We start from the raw sequence: 22,317 nt of genomic DNA on the forward strand, positions 1-22,317 counted from the left end.
GTCTAAATCTAAGTCTAACATATATTGGCTTATAACCAAAATATGATTTGTAATCTTTTTTTGATTGAAAATATATATATATATTTTCCAAACCCATTTTTTGATGTTAATTTAAAATCCATTTTTGGGGTTGCAAATATACATAGTATTTTTTTTTTTCAGGAAAAAAGAAAATATTTGTAACCCCAAAAAATGGTTTGTCATCAAAATATGATTTGTAATCTTTTTTTGGTTGAAAATATGTTTTTTTCAAATCCATTTTTTGTTTTAAAATATGTAATTTTTAGATAAATGTTTTGGGGTTGGAAATAATTTTTTTGTTTGCATAAAAAGACACAAAAATCTACCTCCATAAATGATCATTTTTTGAATTATTATATATATTATATAAACAATTACATTGTATCATATAGTTTATTTTTGTATTATTTATTATTTTTAGATAACTAGTGTATTTTTTATTTGTAATTATTTGAATCAAAGGTTGCTTTTTTTGGTATCCTTCTATTATATGTCCAGACTTTAGGGGCACCCTGTACTTATATTTGAGTGTAACTGTACCACATGTAAATAAATATTATTTGTAGGCCGTGTGTCAACAAAGTCTCAATAGGAGTAATAATAATAATAATGATAATGCTGTCAGGTGTTGTGCGTTTTAGCCAAACAATTTCCACTGGAATGACAGTTTACTGTTGTGTTGCGTGCATAGCAGCAGCTTGGTGACGTGTTAGCACCTGTGTCACACCTGGTAACAGGTGTGACACATTTGTTCGTTTTGTAGCGCTCCTCGCTGTGTAGGACGCAAAACATGTAGCATTATTTTTCTACAAACTTTCTGGAGAAGCGAAACGTGTCACGAGCAGGTCAAAGGTCACGGACATTGCAAACGTTGTGACGTCATATCCTGTTTGCATGGTTATGATCTGCTGAGATGTTTTCACCTCTTTGATGACATTTTGTAGCTGTGCTGGGTGGTATAGCGTCCCATCGTGTCGCAAGGTGTAGGACGCCACTGCATGAAGCCTGGCGTTGTGTCGGGACATCTTGTTCTTCTGTGAGCAAGAAGGAAGAGACAACCATAATGGGTTTTTTGTTTTTTTTGCATTTATTCCTGGCGTGATGCTGTGAAAGTGTTGAAACTTGGAAGATGTTGTCATGGTGACGTACTCTAGTTTTGTGCCTTCACTCTTCCATCTTATATTAAACAACATGGCACCAAAAGACTACCTTACAGTGTGTTATTTAAAAACATTGTGAGCGGTGCTTTAATGTACTTCAAGTTGAATGTCATTAAAAGTGGGGAAGATAAAGATAATTGTGAGGTTCTTCAGGCTACAAATTGGTCACACAATACACTCTATTTCAACCATGTTGTTCATTCGCAAGTTAAATATGTCTGAACGTGTACTTTTGAAGCTCAAACGTCACAAAAACCAACAGTTAAAGCAGGCTACTTTTCTGTTATTTACCTGTCAGCCATGGCAGCCAGCTGTGAGAGGACTACATATCCCACAATGCCAGGCGGCAAGCTTTTGCGCCAACTGCTTTGAAGCGTATCAAACAACCTGTCATATGTTTATCGGCGTGTAATTCACACCACTTTGTGTCTACTTTTAAATTTACTGACACATTTTTAAAGTTTAAACCAACAAACAACGAATGTGTGTCTACGTGACCAGCGGAAGCCGCTGCGCCGAGCAACAGAAAGGACTACATACCCCACAATGCTAAGCGGCAAGGTAGCTTGCCGCCAACTACTTTGAAGCGTATCAAACATAAAATGTCATATATTTATCAGCGTGTAATTCACACCACTTCGTGTCTACTTTTACATTTACTGACAAAGTTGTAAAGCTTAAACCAACAAAGAAATAAGATGTGTTCACGTGACGAGCGGAAGCCGCTGCACCGAGCAACAAAAAAGGACTACATACCCCACAATGCTAAGCGGCACGGTAGCTTGCCGCCAACTGCTTTGAAGCGTATCAAACATAATATGTCATATATTTATCAGCGTGTAATTCACACCACTTCGTGTCTACTTTTATATTTACTGATCAAAATTGTAAAGCTTAAACCAACAAAGAAATAAGGTGTGTTCACGTGACGAGCAACACAAAATGACTACATACCCCACAATGCTAAGCGGCACGGTAGCTTGCCGTCAATTACTTTAAAAGCGTATTAAACGCGAGTCGGTCACGTATTTCTCGGTGTGTACGTCACGCAGACGTCATGTCTACTTATATATTTAGCGTGCAAAGGTGTAACGTTTAAAACGGCGGTGCGGTCACGTGACGAGCGGAAGTTGCTGAGCACTTCCGGAACCAAAACAACGAGCAACGGAAAAGATGTCTCACTCTGACTTCTTTTTAAGAATCCGGAAGTAGCACAAGGGCCATTAGTTTGTAGTTAGGACAAAACAAACTAATATGTCTCTATTTAATTTTCACTTTCATATTTAGTGCCCACATTTTCACTGAGTGATGCGATAGCGTGACTTTGGCGCGAGGACGCCGGAGTGAGGCGTCACTCCTTAAACACGCGATCTTGGGCGCTAGCTGCACCGTCGCTATGAGGCCCAGAGAAGACGCCATGATGACTTCCATCGTGCAGAGGATCGCACGGCAGGCCCTCGCCACCTTCCGGAGCCCGCCGGGGCTCGGCGCACAGGCCGCCAAGTGCTTCGCGGAGAACCACGACAAGCTGCACGGTCTCATGAGCGAGGTGCGCGCCGCCGACCTGCATCTCGCGCCGCCCGCCGCGCCCCCTCCGCGCGGGGCGCCGCCGGTCACGTACATGCACATCTGCGAGACGGAGCACTTCAGCATGGGCGTGTTCCTGCTGAAGAGCGGCGCCTGCATCCCCCTGCACGACCACCCGGGCATGCACGGCCTGCTCAGAGTCATGTACGGCAAGGTGCGCATCAGCTGCTACGACCGGCTGGAGTCCTCCTCCCCGCCGCCAGGGGGCGCGCTGCGGCGCTGCCTGCCGCGCTCCAGGGGCGAGTACACGCAGGACAGCGAGCCGTGCCTGCTGGCCCCCGAGCGGGACAACCTGCACCAGATCGACGCGGTGGACGGCCCCGCCGCCTTCGTTGACATCCTAGCCCCGCCCTACGACCCGGACGACGGGAGGGACTGCCACTACTACCGGGTGCTGCCCGAGGCGGAGCTCGGGGACCCGCAGAGCCGGGAGGTGTGGCTGATGGAGATCTCGCAGCCCGTCAGCTTCTGGTGCGGAACCGAGCCCTACCCGGGCCCCGAGGTACGCCTCTGACCCGGGGGCGCACGCAGGGTGACGTCACCAAGGACTGACCCGGCGTGTCAGGTGACCCACGTGCGGACTGTGTTTGATATGATCTAACGCCATCTCTTTGTAGTATTTGATGAACTTTGGCCATGTCGATCAGCGGTTCTCAAACTTTGTTCACCAAGTACCGCTTGGCTCGCCCAACATTAAAACGCAGTAGCGTAGCAGGTCTAAGTATTCATTAGTAACTCCATGCGTCAGGTCCAAACTGGTGACATCTATTAAACAAGACAAGAAGCAAAGAATCAAACAGGCAGAATTCAATCTTGCTCAATTGAGGAGAAACGTGTCGACCTATAACTTCTTACAGTGTCACCCACGCTCTGACGAAAAAGGGTTACGTCTCCTTTATTTGGACACTCCCTGTTTACACAACAACATCTGCTTCCAAAGGAATGGGGGGCATGTAAACAGCTCTTGTTTTTGGTCACATTGAAAACAAAAGAAAAAGATGCCTCTGGCTTGGGCTGGTCCTGGCTTCAGCTTGGGCAGGTCTTGGATGACAATAGATAACCCCCCTCCCGTCTCCTCCCATCGTACACAATGGAATTTTCCAAGCCTTTGCTTGGTGCAACAAAAACAGCCTCTTGTCTGTTCATTGGGAACTCAGAACGGAAAGTTTTTTGATAATTTACATATAATTTTACATATCGACGTATCGGTGTGCCACGGTTTGAGAACCCCTGATCGGGATAACAATAGCGTCAACATGGCGACGACTGCTGCTGTCCGATTGTCATTTTATCCCCTGCACAACGCTGCTAGTTCCACTGTGACCGCCTCCAAACATTTCAGTGTGAAAGACGAGGAATGAGGAGTTTGTAAGTAGCTACCACGTGGCGCTAATAAACACCATTCAAGTCCGACTGAGGATGTGGAGTTTTGTGTACTTTTTTAGTAGTTCTCTTCCCGGACGCTAGAGGGCGGTGTGGTCCTGAGAGTGAGCCGACGGCTCTTGTGGACGAGCTTTGTTAGCTTCCTGTGGCAAAGTCTGAGGTTGGTAGTAACACACTACACACCCGTCCTACGTTGTTGCTATTTTAAATACAAAGTAGCGTGAAGCTCGGATATTTGTCAGTTAACTCCACATGGAAGCGCTGAAAACTTGAACATGGCGGACAGTAGTCGAAGTGGAGGCACGTAGATAAAGTACCAGACATAAATACTCTTTATATGCTGACTCATTTTACCTGATAAATAGGGGTGTAACGGTACACAAAAATTTCGGTTCGATACGTACCTCGGTTTAGAGGTCACGGTTCGGTTCATTTTCGGTACAGTAAGAAAACATCCATCCATCCATCCATCCATCTTCTTCCGCTTATCCGAGGTCGGGTCGCGGGGGCAGCAGCTTAAGCAGGGAAGCCCAGACTTCCCTCTCCCCAGCCACTTCGTCCAGCTCCTCCCGGGGGATCCCGAGGCGTTCCCAGGCCAGCCGGGCGAGATAGTCTTCCAAGCGTGTCCTGGGTCTTCCCCGTGGCCTCCTACCGGTCGGACGTGCCCGAAACACCTTCCTAGGGAGGCGTTCGGGTGGCATCCTGACCAGATGCCCGAACCACCTCATCTGGCTCCTCTCGATGTGGAGGAGCAGCGGCTTTACTTTGAGCTCCCCCCGAATGACAGAGCTTCTCACCCTATCTCTAAGGGAGAGCCCCGCCACTCGGCGGAGGAAACTCATTTCGGCCGCTTGTACCCCTGATCTTGTCCTTTCGGTCATGACCCAAAGCTCATGACCATAGGTGAGGATGGGAACGTATATCGACCGGTAAATCGAGAGCTTTGCCTTCCGGCTCAGCTCCTTCTTCACCACAACGGATCGATACAGCGTCCGCATTACTGAAGACGCCGCACCGATCCGCCTGTTGATCTCACGATCCACTCTTTCCCCACTCGTGAACAAGACTCCGAGGTACTTGAACTCCTCCACTTGGGGCAAGATCTCCTCCCCAACCCGGAGATGGCACTCCACCCTTTTCCGGGAGAGAACCATGGACTCGGACTTGGAGGTGCTGATTCCCATCCCAGTCGCTTCACACTCGGCTGCGAACCGATCCAGTGAGAGCTGAAGATCTTGGCTGGAGGAAGCCATCAGGACCACATCATCTGCAAAAAGCAGAGACCTAATCCTGCAGCCACCAAACCAGATACCCTCAACGCCCTGACTGCGCCTAGAAATTCTGTCCATAAAGGTTATGAACAGAATCGGTGACAAAGGGCAGCCTTGGCGGAGTCCAACCCTCACTGGAAACGTGTCCGACTTACTGCCGGCAATGCGGACCAAGCTCTGACACTGATTATACAGGGAGCGAACTGCCACAATAAGACAGTCCGTTACCACATACTCTCTGAGCACTCCCCATAGGACTTCCCGGGGTACACGGTCGAATGCCTTCTCCAAGTCCACAAAGCACATGTAGACTGGTTGGGCAAACTCCCATGCACCCTCAAGGACCCTGCCGAGAGTATAGAACTGGTCCACAGTTCCACGACCAGGACGAAAACCACACTGTTCCTCCTGAATCCGAGGTTCGACTATCCGGCGTAGCCTCCTCTCCAGTACACCTGAATAGACCTTACCGGGAAGGCTGAGGAGTGTGATCCCACGATAGTTGGAACGCACCCTCCGGTTCCCCTTCTTAAAGAGAGGAACCACCACCCCGGTCTGCCAATCCAGAGGTACCGCCCCCGATGTCCACGCGATGTTGCAGAGTCTTGTCAACCAAGACAGCCCCACAACATCCAGAGCCTTAAGGAACTCCGGGCGGATCTCATCCACCCCCGGGGCCTTGCCACCGAGGAGCTTTTTAACTACCTCGGCAACCTCCGCCCCAGAAATAGGAGAGCCCACCACAGATTCCCCAGGCCCTGCTTCCTCATAAGAAGACGTGCTGGTAGGATTGAGGAGGTCTTCGAAGTATTCCCTCCACGATCCACAACATCCGCAGTAAGAAAACAACAAAATATAAATTTTTTGGTTATTTATTTACCAAATTTGTAAACAATGGCTTTATCCTTTTAACATTGGGAACACTATAATAATGCTGCCCACGTTAATCAACATTAAACTGCCTCTAGTTGTTGCTCAGATTAAATAAAATGACAAAACTTTTCTTCTATAAAAAGTGCAACATTAAACAGTTTCAAGTCAACTCATCATGCTTAATTTATTACAGTATTTGGGAAGCCTGTAGTTGATTTATTTTGTAACTGTTATATTTTTATCAACATGTGATAGCAGGGACCCTGCCATTCAAAACTAGGCTGCTGCATTACTAATGATGTATTTAATTTTTTTAATTAAAAAAAATATTATATATTTTTTTTGTCATAAAGAAATACAATCATGTGTGCTTACGGACTGTATTGATCTATATTGATATATAATATATATATTGTGTTTTTATGTTGATTTAATAAAAACAATTAAAAAAAAAAAATAAATATTTATTTTTTATTTTTTTATTTCTTGTGCGGCCCGGTACCAATCGGTCCACGGACCGTGGTTGGGGACCACTGGTGTAGAGTACTGACAGAAACAGAGGCAGAAGGAAGCGGAGGCGGCTACTTAATATTTTCGTGTGAAAACTCGTTCGGTACACCTCCGAACCGAACCGAAACGGTTCAATACAAATACACGTACCGTTACACCCCTACTGATAAACCATCTCCGTGTTTTCCATGCTTCTGTTGATATTTTCTTTCTGCCTTGATAGCTGAGGGATTATAATCAGGGGAAGGTTATAGTTCCAATAAAATATATTTTTATCCTGCTCCTTGTTTACCATAGGTCATAAAAAATTCCAATAATTATCGATCTTGAGTTGACTAATGTAATAATAATATTTAATTAATTACTGCATAGCAAAAATTCCTTTCGATAGTTAAATAAGAATAACAACGCAAATTAATGTTACACAGCCGTTATTTCCTAGCACTAAACCAGGAAAAAAATAGTTCTTCCCAGGTTTCTCTATGTTTACATTGTCACACTTTGCACTATTTTCTTACACTTTATGAAGCATTTCTTACATATTGCTTATTTTTAAGAGCTTATTGTAAAGTGTTTAATGTGATTTTATTTTTTATTTGCATTAAATGTTTTCCATGCTTGTGTTGACATTTCCTTTCTGCCTTGATAGCTGAGGGATTATAATCACCGGAAGTTACATTTACAATAAAATATATTTTTATCTTGCTCCTTATTTTCCATAGGTCATAAAAAAATACAATAATTATTGATTTTGACCATGTCATAATAATATTTGAATAATTACTGCACACCAAAAATCCCTTTCCATAAATAAATAAGAATAACAGGGCAAATTAATGTTACACAGCCATTATTCCCTTGCAGAAAATAGTTCTAGTTTACATTTTCACACTTTGCACTATTTCCTTACACTTTATGAAGCATTTCTTACATATTCCTTATTTTTAAGAACGTATTAAGTGTTCAATGTGATTTTAATATTTTTTTGACATTGTTTTTTTAGTGTTTTCCATGCTTGTGTTGATATTTCCTTTCTACCTTTATAGCTGAGGGATTATATTTAGGGGAAGGTTACATTTCTAATAAAATATATTTTTACCCTGCTCCTTATTTTCCACAGGTCATAAAAAAATATAATAATTATCGATTTTGACCAATGTAATATTTAGATAATAATTACTGCATAGCAAAAAATCATTTCCATTGTTAAATAAGAATAACAGGGCAAATTAATGTTACACAGCTGTTATTTCCTAGCACTACACCTGCAGAAAATAGTTCTTCTCAGGTTTCTCTATGTTTACATTTTCGGTAATTTCCGTAGATTCATCATCAGTGTAGTAACACTTCTGCACTCTGACCATATTATTAGAGCAGTCATACTGGAAATATGCAAGCATTGTAAAGAGATGTGCTGTTTATCATTCACAATCCTTATGTAAGACAAGAACACATATGCTTTTATTTTGTTATGTATTCTAAATTGTTAAATAAAATATCTAACAATTGAGGCAACAGATGGAGGGTCCCCTCATTCTACTCATTAAAACGTCCAGAAAGTGTCAATACTCCATTTACATGTTGTGACCTGAAAATTAACCCAATTTGAGTGATATTGTTATTATAAGTGCTAACGCAGACAGACTATTTTAGCGTAGCATTGATAGCAGGGAGCTAATGCTAGCATATACTGCTATTGTTGACTCACCGAGCCGGCGGCTGCTTCTGCTTGGTCTCAAACTTGCTAAAAGTAAATTCTAGATTATAATTAATGCATCTCTCACCTGCTAGTAGACAAATGTGGCCATGGAGCGACAGGCTGCGTCACTTTCACATCCCCTAAGATGGCCAAAAAAGACAAAAACTTATTTTAACCCTTCGTGAGGATTACGATTGAATCTTCATTTAAACAGAATTATGTGAGCGTTACGTCGGTCGACATCCCAGCGAGAGTGGAAATATTACAGTAAGTGTTGGTTTTATTATGGTTACTTTGTATGTTAGCACCTAGCAATGTTGCTAATGCTATAGTGTCACAATAAAGCTACATCCGTTTAGCACTTGGCTTCTAAAACTTATTGCTCATCCTCTTTGTGTTCGGGCTCAAAAATATAAGGTTCTGGATCATCATTTGTCCAAAAGTAATCGTTGTTGGCTCTCACAAAGTCTGCTTGATTAGCATTGTTGTTGATGGGGAAGGGATCTGTGGTTCCTCCTCTACGTCACTAGCTCAAAAATCTCTCAAAATGGCTCGGGAATCTCTGTGAGATTGACACTATTTTGATCATATCTATTTATTCACAAACTTTGTGTACTAACTTTGTACACATGCGATTATGTAACTGACATGTACATGTGTAATTATTATGTACACACACAATTATTATGTAACTAACATGTCATACACATGTGATTATTATGTAACTAACATGTTGTACACATGATTATGTAACTAACATGTACACGTGATTATTATGTAACTAACATGTTGTACACGTGTGATTATTATGTAACTAACATGTTGTACACGTGTGATTATTATGTAACTAGCATGTTATACACATGTGATTATTATGTAACTAACATGTTGTACACATATGATTATTATGTAACTAACATGTTGTACACATATGATTATTATGTAACTAACATGTTGTACACATATGATTATTATGTAACTAACATATTGTACACATGTGATTATTATGTAACTAACATGTTGTGATTATTATGTAACTAACATGTTGTACACATGTGATTATTATGTAACTAACATGTTGTGATTATTATGTAACTAACATGTTGTACACGTGTGATTATTATGTAACTAACATGCTGTGATTATTATGTAACTAACATGTTGTACACATGTGATTATTATGTAACTAACATGTTGTGATTATTATGTAACTAACATGTTGTACACTTGTGATTATAATGTAACTAACATGTTGTGATTATTATGTAACTAACATGTTGTACACGTGTGATTATTATGTAACTAACATGTTGTACACGTGTGATTATTATGTAACTAACATGTTGTGATTATTATGTAACTAACATGTTGTACACATGTGATTATAATGTAACTAGCATGTTGTGATTATTATGTAACTAACATGTTGTACACATATGATTATTATGTAACTAACATGTTGTACACACATGATTATTATGTAACTAACATGTTGTACACACGTGATTATTATGTAACTAACATGTTGTGATTATTATGTAACTAACCTGTTGTACACATGTGATTATTATGTAACTAACATGTTGTGATTATTATGTAACTAACATGTTGTACACATATGATTATTATGTAACTAACATGTTGTACACACGTGATTATTATGTAACTAACATGTTGTGATTATTTTGTAACTAACATGTTGTACACTTGTGATTATAATGTAACTAACATGTTGTGATTATTATGTAACTAACATGTTGTACACATGTGATTATTATGTAACTAACATGTTGTGATTATTATGTAACTAACATGTTGTACACATATGATTATTATGTAACTAACATGTTGTACACACATGATTATTATGTAACTAACATGTTGTACACATGTGATTATAATGTAACTAACATGTTGTGATTATTATGTAACTAACATGTTGTACACATATGATTATTATGTAACTAACATGTTGTACACACATGATTATTATGTAACTAACATGTTGTACACACGTGATTATTATGTAACTAACATGTTGTGATTATTATGTAACTAACCTGTTGTACACATGTGATTATTATGTAACTAACATGTTGTGATTATTATGTAACTAACATGTTGTACACATATGATTATTATGTAACTAACATGTTGTACACACGTGATTATTATGTAACTAACATGTTGTACACACGTGATTATTATGTAACTAACATGTTATTATTATGTAACCAACATGTTGAACACATGTGCTTATTATGTAACTAACATGTTGTACCCATGTGATTATTATGTAACTAACATGTTTTACATGTGTTATTATGTAACTAACATGTTGTACAGGTGTTATTGCTATGTAACTAACATGTTGTACATAAACACAAACATTCTCCTCACACACAGTCAATAAAAAGCACAAATTCTCACACCGTCTATTTTTATCAATCATCATCTTCATCCAACAAACTTTCCTCTTTGTTTTAATCAAGTACACAAAAGAGTTATTGGCTCCGCCTCCAGTGTGTGACTCCTCCCCTTTCCGCAAGGACGCAATCGTCATCCCGCTGTGTGCGTGCGTGTGTCTCGTTGACTCCCTGCCTGGGGGTGATGACGTCATCAAGGGGCGGGGTCTTTCTTGTCCTTGAGCCTCAGGTGTATCTTCAGGTGTCGTCTCCGCTCGTCGCTGCGGGCGAACCTCCGGCCGCAGGTGTCGCAGGAGAAGGGCTTCTCGCCGGTGTGCGTGCGCAGGTGCGTGGTCAGGTGGTCGCTGCGGCTGAAGGTGCGCAGGCAGACGCGGCACTGGAAGGGCTTGAGGCCGGTGTGGATGCGCAGGTGTCGGCTCAGCTCGTCCGACCTGGAGAAGCGGCGCTCGCAGCTCTCCGCCGGGCACGCGTAGGGCCGCTGGTGCACGGGCGTCTTGCCGGGCCGGCTCGGGTACTTGCGCGGCCTCAGGATGGGCCGCAGCGGGAGGCCGGGGTGGGCGGGGAAGGCGGCGGCGGCGGCGAGCGGGCCGTCGGCGGCGGCGGAAGGCGCGCCCTGTAGCGTGAAATTCCTGATGGTGTTGAGGGGCGTGAGCGGCGGCGCCCCGCGCAGGGAGAGAGAGTCCAGCGCGTACGCTACCGACTTCCGCTCCGCGAAGGCCGCCTGGATGTCCCTCTGGCACTGCGGGTACAAGCCGCTGCCGCCGCCGCCGCCGTACTCGGGCGGGACGGCGTGCAGCGCCGCGTCCACGCCCGCTTTGGGCGCCGCGCTATAGGAGGGCGGGGCGTGATAGGACACGCCGCAGGCGGGCGTGGCCAGGTAGCCCCCGGCCGACGGGTCCTGGTACACGTCGGCGCCGCAGGAGTAGGAAGGGGCGGGGTGGAGGTGTGCGTACATGTGGCTGACGTCATGCGGGCCGTGCGCCATGGTGCGGGGTGACGTCCTGCGTGGGCGCCGCGGACGCTTCCTCGCGCGAGCTCACCTGGACAGAGGAGAAGTGGGTCACGTGACAAGCTTTTCATCATCTCACCTTTTCTTGCAGGACAAACGTGGACGCGAACGAGTCGAGCCCAGGTGTGCTCGTTAGGAGGAAGGTGACTCATTGACCAAATATGGTGTGGTCACGTGGTACTACACGGTGTCAATCTTTGGGTACCTAACCATTCCATCACATACCGATTCTCCATTTAGAATCGATTCTCTTTACGAATCGATTCTGGCAATTATTTGGTAATAAACATTTTTTTTCCAAACAATTTGAACGTTAGAATGTTTGCATGGAGACATTTTTTTTTTAATGGATTCTTATAAAACTAAAACATTATTACAAAGTCTACCCGGCTCTTAATCAACTCATAATTTTCAAAAGTCAATAAAAAACATTTTTTTTAAATAAATATATAAATTATTAATCAATTTAGAGACGGGAAGATCAAGAATGACAATTTTGGATGTGAATTAATTTTTTTGTGAACCCATAGGGGTGTGAATATTTGGGCACCAAACCAATTGATCCGATTCCAATTCCGATTCCTGGGATGACGATTCGATTCAGAATCGATTCTCGACTCAACACGATGCGCGATTCTCGCAATGTATGATTTGGTATAATAAGTTATAATGAACAGGTCACTGGTTAGAAAAGCTACTTCTGGTTGCATGGAGATGGCCTAAAAAACTTTTATTTTTTTTATGAATTCTTACTTAAAAAAAAAAAAAAAAAAAATATATATATATATATATATATATATATATATATATATATATATATATATATATATATATATATATATATTGTTTTATTTTACTCGATTTTTTTTTATTCTTAAATTTAAAAAAAAAAAATTCATTATTTTAGAAAATTATGAATCGATTTAGAATGGGGAGGAATACGAATCGTGATTCTGGTTGCATGGAGATGGCCTAAAAACCTCTTTTTAAAAATGTATTCTTACAAAAAAAAAATGTAAACATTTTTATTTTTATTTTTTTAAGCATTTTTTGAAAATTATGAATCAAGTTAGAATGGGGAGGTATACAAATCGCGATTCTGGTTGCAGGGAGATGGCCTAAAACCTTTTTTTTTTTTTTTATTCTGACTAAAAAAACATTAAAAAAATAATAATGATTTAATCGATTTTTGAAAATGATTAATCAATTTAGAATCGGGATGTATATGTATAAGAATCGCGATTCTGGTTGCATGGAGATGGCCTAAAAAACTTTTATTTTTTTTATGAATTCTTACTTTAAAAAAAAAAAAAAAAAAAATATATATATATATATATATATATATTTTTTTTTATAATTTTTTTTTTAATTTATATATACATATATATATTGTTTTATTTTACTAGATTTTTTTTTTATTCTTTAATTTTTTAATTTTTTTTCATTATTTTAGAAAATTATGAATCGATTTAGAATGGGGAGGAATACGAATCATGATTCTGGTTGCATGGAGATGGCCTAAAAACCTCTTTTTAAAAATGTATTCTTACAAAAAAAAAAATGTAAACATTTTTATTTTTATTTTTTTAAGCATTTTTTGAAAATTATGAATCAAGTTAGAATGGGGAGGTATACAAATCGCGATTCTGGTTGCATGGAGATGGCCTAAAACCTTTTTTTTTTTTTTAATTCTGACTAAAAAAACATTAAAAAAATAATAATGATTTAATCGATTTTTGAAAATGATTAATCAATTTAGAATCGGGATGTATATGTATAAGAATCGTGATTCTGGTTGCATGGAGATGGCCTAAAAAACTTTTTTTTTTTTTATGAATTCTTACTTAAAAAAATATATATATATATATATATATATATATTTTTTTTATTTTTTATTTTTATTTTTTTATATATATATATATATATTGTTTTATTTTCCTAGATTTTTTTTTTATTCTTTAATTTTTTAATTTTTTTTTCATTATTTTAGAAAATTATGAATCGATTTAGAATGGGGAGGAATACGAATCGTGATTCTGGTTGCATGGAGATGGCCTAAAAACCTCTTTTTAAAAATTTATTCTTACAAAAAAAAATGTAAATATTTTATTTTGATTTTTTTAAGCATTTTTTGAAAATTATGAATCAAGTTAGAATGGGGAGGTATACAAATCGCGATTCTGGTTGCATGGAGATGGCCTAAAACCTATTAAAAAAAATGTAATTCTGACTAAAAAAACATTTAAAAAATAATAATAATTTAATCGATTTTTGAAAATGATTAATCGATTTAGAATCGGGATGTATAAGAATCACGATTCTGGTTACATGGAGATGGCCTAAAAACCTCTTTTTAAAAATTTATTCTTACAAAAAAAATGTTTTAACATTTTATTTTAATTTTCTTAAGCATTTTTTGAAAATCATGAATCAAGTTAGAATGGGGATGTATACGAATCGCGATTCTGATTGAATGGAGATGGCCTAAAACCTTTTTTTTTTCATTCTGACTAAAAAAACATTACAAAAAAATAATAATTTAATCGATTTTTGAAAATGATTAATCGATTTAGAATCGGGATGTATAAGAATCGCGATTCTGGTTGCATGGAGATGGCCTGAAAACCTTTTTTTTAAAATGTATTCTTACAAAAAAAAAATGTAAACATTTTTATTTTTATTTTTTTAAGCATTTTTTGAAAATTATGAATCAAGTTAGAATGGGGAGGTATACAAATCGCGATTCTGGTTGCAGAGGGCAATCAGGTTTCTTTCGACAGTTACAGCCTTTGTTGGTTTTGGAGTCGCTCTGTCTGGGGGCCGACGGCTCATTTGCAATTGTTTTGTTGTGGTTTGAGATGATTTGTCGTATATTGTTCATGCAGCTGTAGCTCAATTTAATGTTGTTCTTGTTGAATACTTTTCTTAGGGTGTTGTCTTTGGGAAAGTGTTTGTCAATCAGATTGAGGAATTTGTGTCCAATGTTAGTTGAGACGTTTTTGCTGTATGGGGGGTTGTACCAGATGATGTCGTTTCGTTTTCTGTTCTTTTTTGGCTGGTTTCCTGGCGTGGGTTCATAGGTGAGGGTGAAATTGTATCCGCTTTCATCAAGGGCTTTTTGGTACGGGGGGGTTGCTTGGTCAAATTCAGCTTTGCTAGATGACAGCATCGATAGCCTTTTATTGATTCCGGTAGGTATTCTTTTCGTGGTGGTGGGTGGGTGGTTGCTGTCATGGTGCACGTATTGGAGTGTTGTGTTGGGTTTCGTGAATGGTTGGTAGCTGTTATTTCTCAGGTTGAAAGTGACGTCGAGGAAGTTGACGGTTTGCTTGTTGGCTTCAATCGTGATCCGTAGGCCGTTCTCTTTGAAAATTTGGCATATGCGCTTCTTGGTATTCTCGCTGCTCCTTGGCGAGGCGCGACACACTGCCAGTCCGTCATCACGGTAAATACCAAGGTTCAGATTGAGGCTAGCGAGCTGGGAGAGGAGGAAACTCCCAACGAGTTCACACGTTTCTGCTCCGTCAAAACGTCCCATAGTGACGTCAAATGTTGCATTGTTCTTTTTTTGCCATGGTGTACTGTTGTGGATGAGAATGGAGTTTTTTGCGTGGATGATGATGTTTCTTTCGTTGCCTGTGATTGAGTCGTAGTCTGAGGCGAAGTCTAGTGCTTGAGTCAGTAGGTCTTGCGTGATGGAAGGGTAAAATTCCTCGATATCAAAGGAGATAAAGTTGTGCTGTTGTTTGTCTTGGATGTTGTTGAACCATTTGATTACTGCTGCTGTATTTCTCCATTGGTTGAGTGGTGTTTTGTCCTTGATTTTTGTGTTGACTCTGTCCAGGATTATTTTGCTGATTTTTCCTATTTCAGATTTAGTTGGGTTTATTAGTCGGCATGTTGGGTTATTTGCGAAGTTGGGTTTGTGGTCCTTCAATGTGATGAAGGCTTCCTTGTTGGCTGTGGCGTCCACCCTGTCCTCAATGTCCAGTTCAGCCGCGATCCTTTTATTTTCCAGGTGGATGTTCTGTAAGGTGTTGGGTTGCGCTTTTTTGTATGATTTGGTGATGCTTCTGTCCAGTAAGGTGTGGTGTTCTGGTATGTCCATTCTGTAGACGTTTGTGGTTTTATCGGCAGCTATGATGAGGTTGTTTACTTTCTTGATGCGCTCCTTGTCATTTTTCAGCTTGGTGAGGAGTGGGTTGCGGATTGGCTTGAATTTGACTGATTGTATCATTTTGAGCATGTCGTTCTCAAAATCCTTTAGTTCCTCAACTGTGGGTGGGTTCTTGGTAGATTTGAATCCGTAAGTTTCCTTTTGCGTTCCTTTTGTTTCAGGGTGGAGGAAAAAATGTGCTTTCCACCGCATCCTTCTTAGGAAGTGTTCCGTCTTTTCTATGAGCCTTAGCTTGTAGTCATTCTGCGCGGGTATGGGAATGTTCTTCGTGGAGTAGTCGATGTTGAATTTTTCCATTTCTGATCGTCGTACAGTGCTCAACAAATGTCAATTTGGAGCGGAGTATATGTCTTAATAAGGTTATCCAAAAAATAGTGCTCGATACCGTAGTAGAGCGCTGAGAAATAACAGCTACCAACCATTCACGAAACCCAACACAACACTCCAATACGTGCACCATGACAGCAACCACCCACCCACCACCACGAAAAGAATACCTACCGGAATCAATAAAAGGCTATCGATGCTGTCATCTAGCAAAGCTGAATTTGACCAAGCAACCCCCCCGTACCAAAAAGCCCTTGATGAAAGCGGATACAATTTCACCCTCACCTATGAACCCACGCCAGGAAACCAGCCAAAAAAGAACAGAAAACGAAACGACATCATCTGGTACAACCCCCCATACAGCAAAAACGTCTCAACTAACATTGGACACAAATTCCTCAATCTGATTGACAAACACTTTCCCAAAGACAACACCCTAAGAAAAGTATTCAACAAGAACAACATTAAATTGAGCTACAGCTGCATGAACAATATACGACAAATCATCTCAAACCACAACAAAACAATTGCAAATGAGCCGTCGGCCCCCAGACAGAGCGACTCCAAAACCAACAAAGGCTGTAACTGTCGAAAGAAACCTGATTGCCCTCTCAACGGGGGGTGCTTACAAACATCAGTTGTCTACCAATCTAAGGTAATACGCAAGGACATTAACACATCCGACACATATGTAGGATTAACCGAGGGAGAATTCAAAACCAGATGGAACAATCACAAGGCTTCTTTCAGGAACAAAAACCTGCGAAATACCACAGAACTCAGCAAACACATTTGGGACCTCAAAGACAATAATGTTGAATATTCAATAACATGGCAAATTCTTGCATCCAGCACACCTTACAATAGTGGTAATAAAAGATGCAACCTATGCTTGAAAGAGAAACTGTTTATTATTTACCGTCCAGACCTGTCATCCCTCAACAAGCGCAGCGAAATTGTAACAGCATGCCGCCATAGACGGAAACACCTCCTAGGTAACACATGAGCCAATCACCACGCCCCTAGGCCAGCCTGTACCCACCCACTCTGTGCCCTATATAAACCATGGTATGCGAATGCTCCCATTAAAATCTCCTGATGATTGAGGGTACCCCCCCTCATGAAACAGGCCTGTAGAGATGAAATAGTCTTGTGATTTTTTTTCCCACACATACATATATTGCGCTCTACTACGGTATCGAGCACTATTTTTTGGATAACCTTATTAAGACATATATATATATATATATATATATATATATATATATATATATATCCTGTATATATATATATATATATAGATATATATATTCATATATATATATATATATATATATATATATATATATATATATATATATATATATATATATATAAAAAAAAATTTCAATCCATCCATCCATCCATTTTCTACCGCTTGTCCCTTTTGGGGTCGCGGGGGTGCTGCAGCCTATCTCAGCTGCATTAAGGCTGATTTTTTAGAATTCTTTTTTTTTAATTTTTATTTTTTTAATCGATTTTTGAAAATTATGAATCGAGTTAGAACGGGGAGGTATACGAATCACGGGTTGCATGGAGATGGCCTAAAAAACAATTTTGATAAAAAAATTTAATCTGACTAAAAAAAAGATTTATAATTTTTTTTATTTTTTTTTATTGATTTTTGAAAATGATTCATCGATTTAGAATCGGGAGGTATAAGAATAGCGATTCTTACTTGTCAGGTACAAAACTTTACCTTACTAGCCTAAATAAATCAATCATTTATAAATACAAAAATCGCGATTCTAGTTGCATGGAGATGGACTAAAAACCTCTTTTTAAAAATTGACCTAAAAACCTCTTTAAAAAAATTAATTTTCACAAAAAGAAAAAAAAAAATCGATTTTTTAAAATTAGGAATTCATACAGCATTGGGAGGTGTACGAATCGCGATTCGGGTTGCACGGAGATGTCCTAAAAAAACATTTAGAAAAAATGTATTCTGGCAAAAAAAAAAATGTTATCGATTTTTGAAAATGATTAATCGATTTAGAATCGGGAGGTATAAGAATCGCGAGTCTAGTTGCATGGAGATGGCCTAAAAACCTATTTTAAAAAATTGGCCTAAAAACCTCTTTAAAAATTTTTATTTTCACTAAAATAAAAAAAGTAAATTAAAAAATCGATTTTTGAAAATTAGGAATCAATTCAGAATTGGGAGGTATACAAATCGTGATTCTGGTTGCATGGAGATAGCCTAAAAATAGATTTTTACAAAATAAAATGTAAAACAATTTTTTTTTAATCGATTTTTGAATCGGGATGAATAGGAATCATGATTTGGATGTGAATCGTTTTTTTTTGTGCACCTATACTAAACAAAGACAATTTTTTTATTCAACTCTCCGCATAACAAGTAACAGGAAGTTCAATTCTGCAACCTTCACAATAAATCCACACCATAAACACTGATTCTTGGTAAACTCACTACTTGTTCAAGGTATGAACATCTGGGTACCGAATGATTCGATCTGATCGATTCAGAATCGATTCTCGATTCAACACGATTCTGACTTCAAACCAATTCTGGCAAAGTATTATTTGCTGTCATAATTACAATAACAGGTTCAAAAATCTCCTTCTGGTTGCATAAAGATGGCCTAAAAAATTATTTTTATTAATAAAAATTAATTAGAAATAATTTTTGGTACATTTTTCAATAATTTTTGCAAGTTCTGAATCGTTTCAGAATTGGGATGAATAGATGTCGTAATAAATGTTTGATGTGTTGAAGCGTGATGTCTGCTAGTACATGTGTAAGCCTCACCCGAGTTCAGGGGCCCGGGGTGTTTAAAGACTCCTTACAGGACGTAGAGCAAAAATATCAGCACCGTGATATCGCCGAGTCACGCGACGCCGGTCCCAAGTTGTCGTGGAGACCAAACGGGGACTGGCCTAATGAAAGGAGTTCATCAGGGCTGCGTTCGAGACCCCGCCCTCGGTCTGCTCACACATATGCAGATCTGACTGCCTTTTTAACGCCCACACCTCCAAAAATGTTGCCGTGCATTGTGGCCGCCCACCCGCTGCCAGATGGGGGTTTGGTGCGTACACACACACACACACACACACATACACACACACACACACACACAGCTCCATGGGGACGGTGCCCCGCGTGCACCCTTCGCCCACGCTCCTTCGGGCCGCCGAGGCTCCTGGGCGGGGGGTTGGTTTTGTGTTGGATGGCTGGAGTGTCAGCCGGGGGTCCGGCGGCTCGACCAAGCGCGCCGCGCCGATTAATCATGTGTCATTGGTGGTTTTTGTTCATGCGGATCTTTGTCCCAGACCTCAACCCCAACGTCGCCGACGCCACCTCTCATATCTCAAAGGTAGGCCGAGAAGCGCTCGCTGGGACGGACAAGGCGGAACGCCGCTTGTCCGCCGCTGATGTGCGGAGGACGCCGACGCTACGTGACCTCAGCAGGAGCGCGCGGTGGCTCAGCGGTGAACATGTCGGCCCCGCAGATTTCAGAACCGCCAACGTTTATCAGTCATCCATCATATCATACAGACTGAATAACATTTTAATAAAATATTATCAATGAAATATAATAAAATTACTATGAAGCCACGCTGTTGTAACACCTGGCTTGGCATTGTCTTGCTGAAATAAGCAGGGGCGTCCATGATAACGTTGCTTGGATGGCAACATATGTTGCTCCAAAACCTGTATGTACCTTTCAGCTTAAATGGTGCCTTCACAGATGTGTAAGTTACCCATGCCTTGAGCACTAATACACCCCCATACCGTCACAGATGCTGGCTTTTCAACTTTGCGCCGAGAACAATCTGGATGGTTCTTTTCCTCTTTGGTCTAGAAGACACGACGTCCACAGTTTCCAAAAACAATTTGAAATGTGGACTTGTCAGACCACAGAACACTTTTCCCCTTTGCATCAGTCCACCTTAGATGAGCTCGGGCCCAGCGAAGTCAGCGGCGTTTCTGGGTGTTGTTGATAAATGGCTTTCGCTTTGTATAGTAGAGTTTTAACTTGCACTTACAGATGTAGCGCCCAACTGTAGTTACTGACAGTGGTATACTGAAGTGTTCCTAAACCCATGTGGTGATATCCTTTACACACTGATGTCGCTTTTTGATGCAGTGCTGCCTGAGGGATCGAAGGTCTGTAATATCATCGCTTACGTGCAGTGATTTCTCCAGATTCTCTGAACCTTTTGATGATATTTGTGTACAACAAATTTAGTGTGGGCAATCGCCCGCTCTGCACGGGCAACTGGACTGGAATATTTAGTCAAGAATTACAGGAAACTCAGCAACATTTGGATTCACTTTTTTGAATTAATAAAATATAAAATTAATAAAATATATTTTTTTTTACATATACAAATATAGATTTTTACTTTTTTTTTTATAATGATACATTTAAAAAAATATGTTTTCATATTAATACATTAAAGAAAAGTTTTAAATAATGATACTTTTTTTTTTTAATAATTGTTTATAATAATACACTTGAAAATGTTTTTAAAATAATGATATATTTTTTTAAATATTTTTGTAATAATAATACATTTAAAAATATATATTTTTTAATAATAATAATACATTTTTAAAATTCATTTTTTATAATACATTTTTAAAAATAAATGTTTATAATGATACATTTTTGAAAATACATTTTAATAATAACACATTTAAAAATATATTTTAAATAACAGTACATTTTTACAAATATTTTTTTATACTAATAAACTTAAAATGTTTTTTAAATAATACGTTTTTAAAAATAATTTTTTTAATATATATATATTTTTATAATAATAGTTTTTTTAAATAATGTTTTTATAATGATACATTTTTAAATTATTTCTTTTAATAATACATTTAAAAAAATACATTTTATAATAATATATTTTTAATGCATTGTTTACAATAATAATACGCTTAAAAATGTTTTTTAAATATTAATACATTTTTTAAAAGACATTTTTATAATAATACATTTTTTGAATATTTTTCATAATAATACATTTCAAAATATATATTTTTTTTATAATAATACATTTTTTTAAAGTATTTTTTATAATGATACATTTAAAAAACATTTTTTTAATAATAACACATTTTTTAAATACATTTTTATAATAACACATTTTTTCAAATACATTTTTTATAATGATACATTTTTTTAAAGAAATGTTTATAATATTACATTTAAAAAATATTTTTTAAATAATAATACATTTTTACAAATATTTTTTATGATAATACACTTTAAAAATGTTTTGAAAAAATAACACATTTTAAAAATATTTTTTTATAATACATTTAAAAAAATATTTTTTTGTAATAATACATTTTTTTAAATACATTTTTTAAATACATTTTTTTAAATATTTTTTTATAAGGATACATTTTTAAAAATCAATTTTTATAATAATACACTTAAAACATTTTTTTAAATAATCAATTTTTTAAAAGACATGTTTTTATAATAATACACTTAAACAAGTTTAAAAATATATATATATTTAAAACATATATTATTTTAGTAATGATACATTTTTTAATTTTTTTTGTATTAATACATTTAAAAAAATTTTTTTTATAACGATACAATTTTCTAAATTTTTTTATAATGACACCTTTTTAAAAATAAATGTTTCTAATAATACATTTAAAAAAGTTTTTTTTAAATAATAATACATTTAAAAATATGTTTTTTATAATAATACACTTAAAAATGTTTTTTAAATAATACATTTTTAAAAAGACATGTTTTTATAATAATACAGTTAAAAATGTTTTGTAAATAATATATTTGAAATATATATTATTTTAGTAATTATACTTTTTTTTTTATATTA

The 22,317-nt window shown here is 38.2% G+C and overlaps 2 protein-coding genes across 2 annotated transcripts; one reads left to right on the forward strand and one right to left on the reverse strand.

Moving 5' to 3' along the window:
- The first annotated feature begins 2,208 nt into the window (after positions 1–2,208).
- adob (2-aminoethanethiol (cysteamine) dioxygenase b) lies at positions 2,209–4,186 on the forward strand. The gene has a single exon (XM_061967704.1). The coding sequence runs from the start codon at positions 2,578–2,580 to the stop codon at positions 3,280–3,282; it is 705 nt and encodes a 234-aa protein (XP_061823688.1). The 5' UTR covers positions 2,209–2,577; the 3' UTR covers positions 3,283–4,186.
- A 6,937-nt stretch (positions 4,187–11,123) lies between these two features.
- LOC133620913 (early growth response protein 2b) lies at positions 11,124–11,915 on the reverse strand. The gene has a single exon (XM_061982602.1). The coding sequence runs from the start codon at positions 11,913–11,915 to the stop codon at positions 11,124–11,126; it is 792 nt and encodes a 263-aa protein (XP_061838586.1).
- Between the last annotated feature and the right edge of the window lie 10,402 nt (positions 11,916–22,317).

The sequence above is a fragment of the Nerophis lumbriciformis genome, linkage group LG02, assembly GCF_033978685.3.
Source record: "Nerophis lumbriciformis linkage group LG02, RoL_Nlum_v2.1, whole genome shotgun sequence".
NCBI lineage: Eukaryota > Metazoa > Chordata > Actinopteri > Syngnathiformes > Syngnathidae > Nerophis > Nerophis lumbriciformis.

Excerpts from the sequence above, each read along its gene's own strand:
- LOC133620913 (XM_061982602.1), bottom strand. The coding sequence starts at position 11,915 with ATGGCGCACGGCCCGCATGACGTCAGCCACATGTACGCACACCTCCAC.
- adob (XM_061967704.1), top strand. The coding sequence starts at position 2,578 with ATGAGGCCCAGAGAAGACGCCATGATGACTTCCATCGTGCAGAGGATC.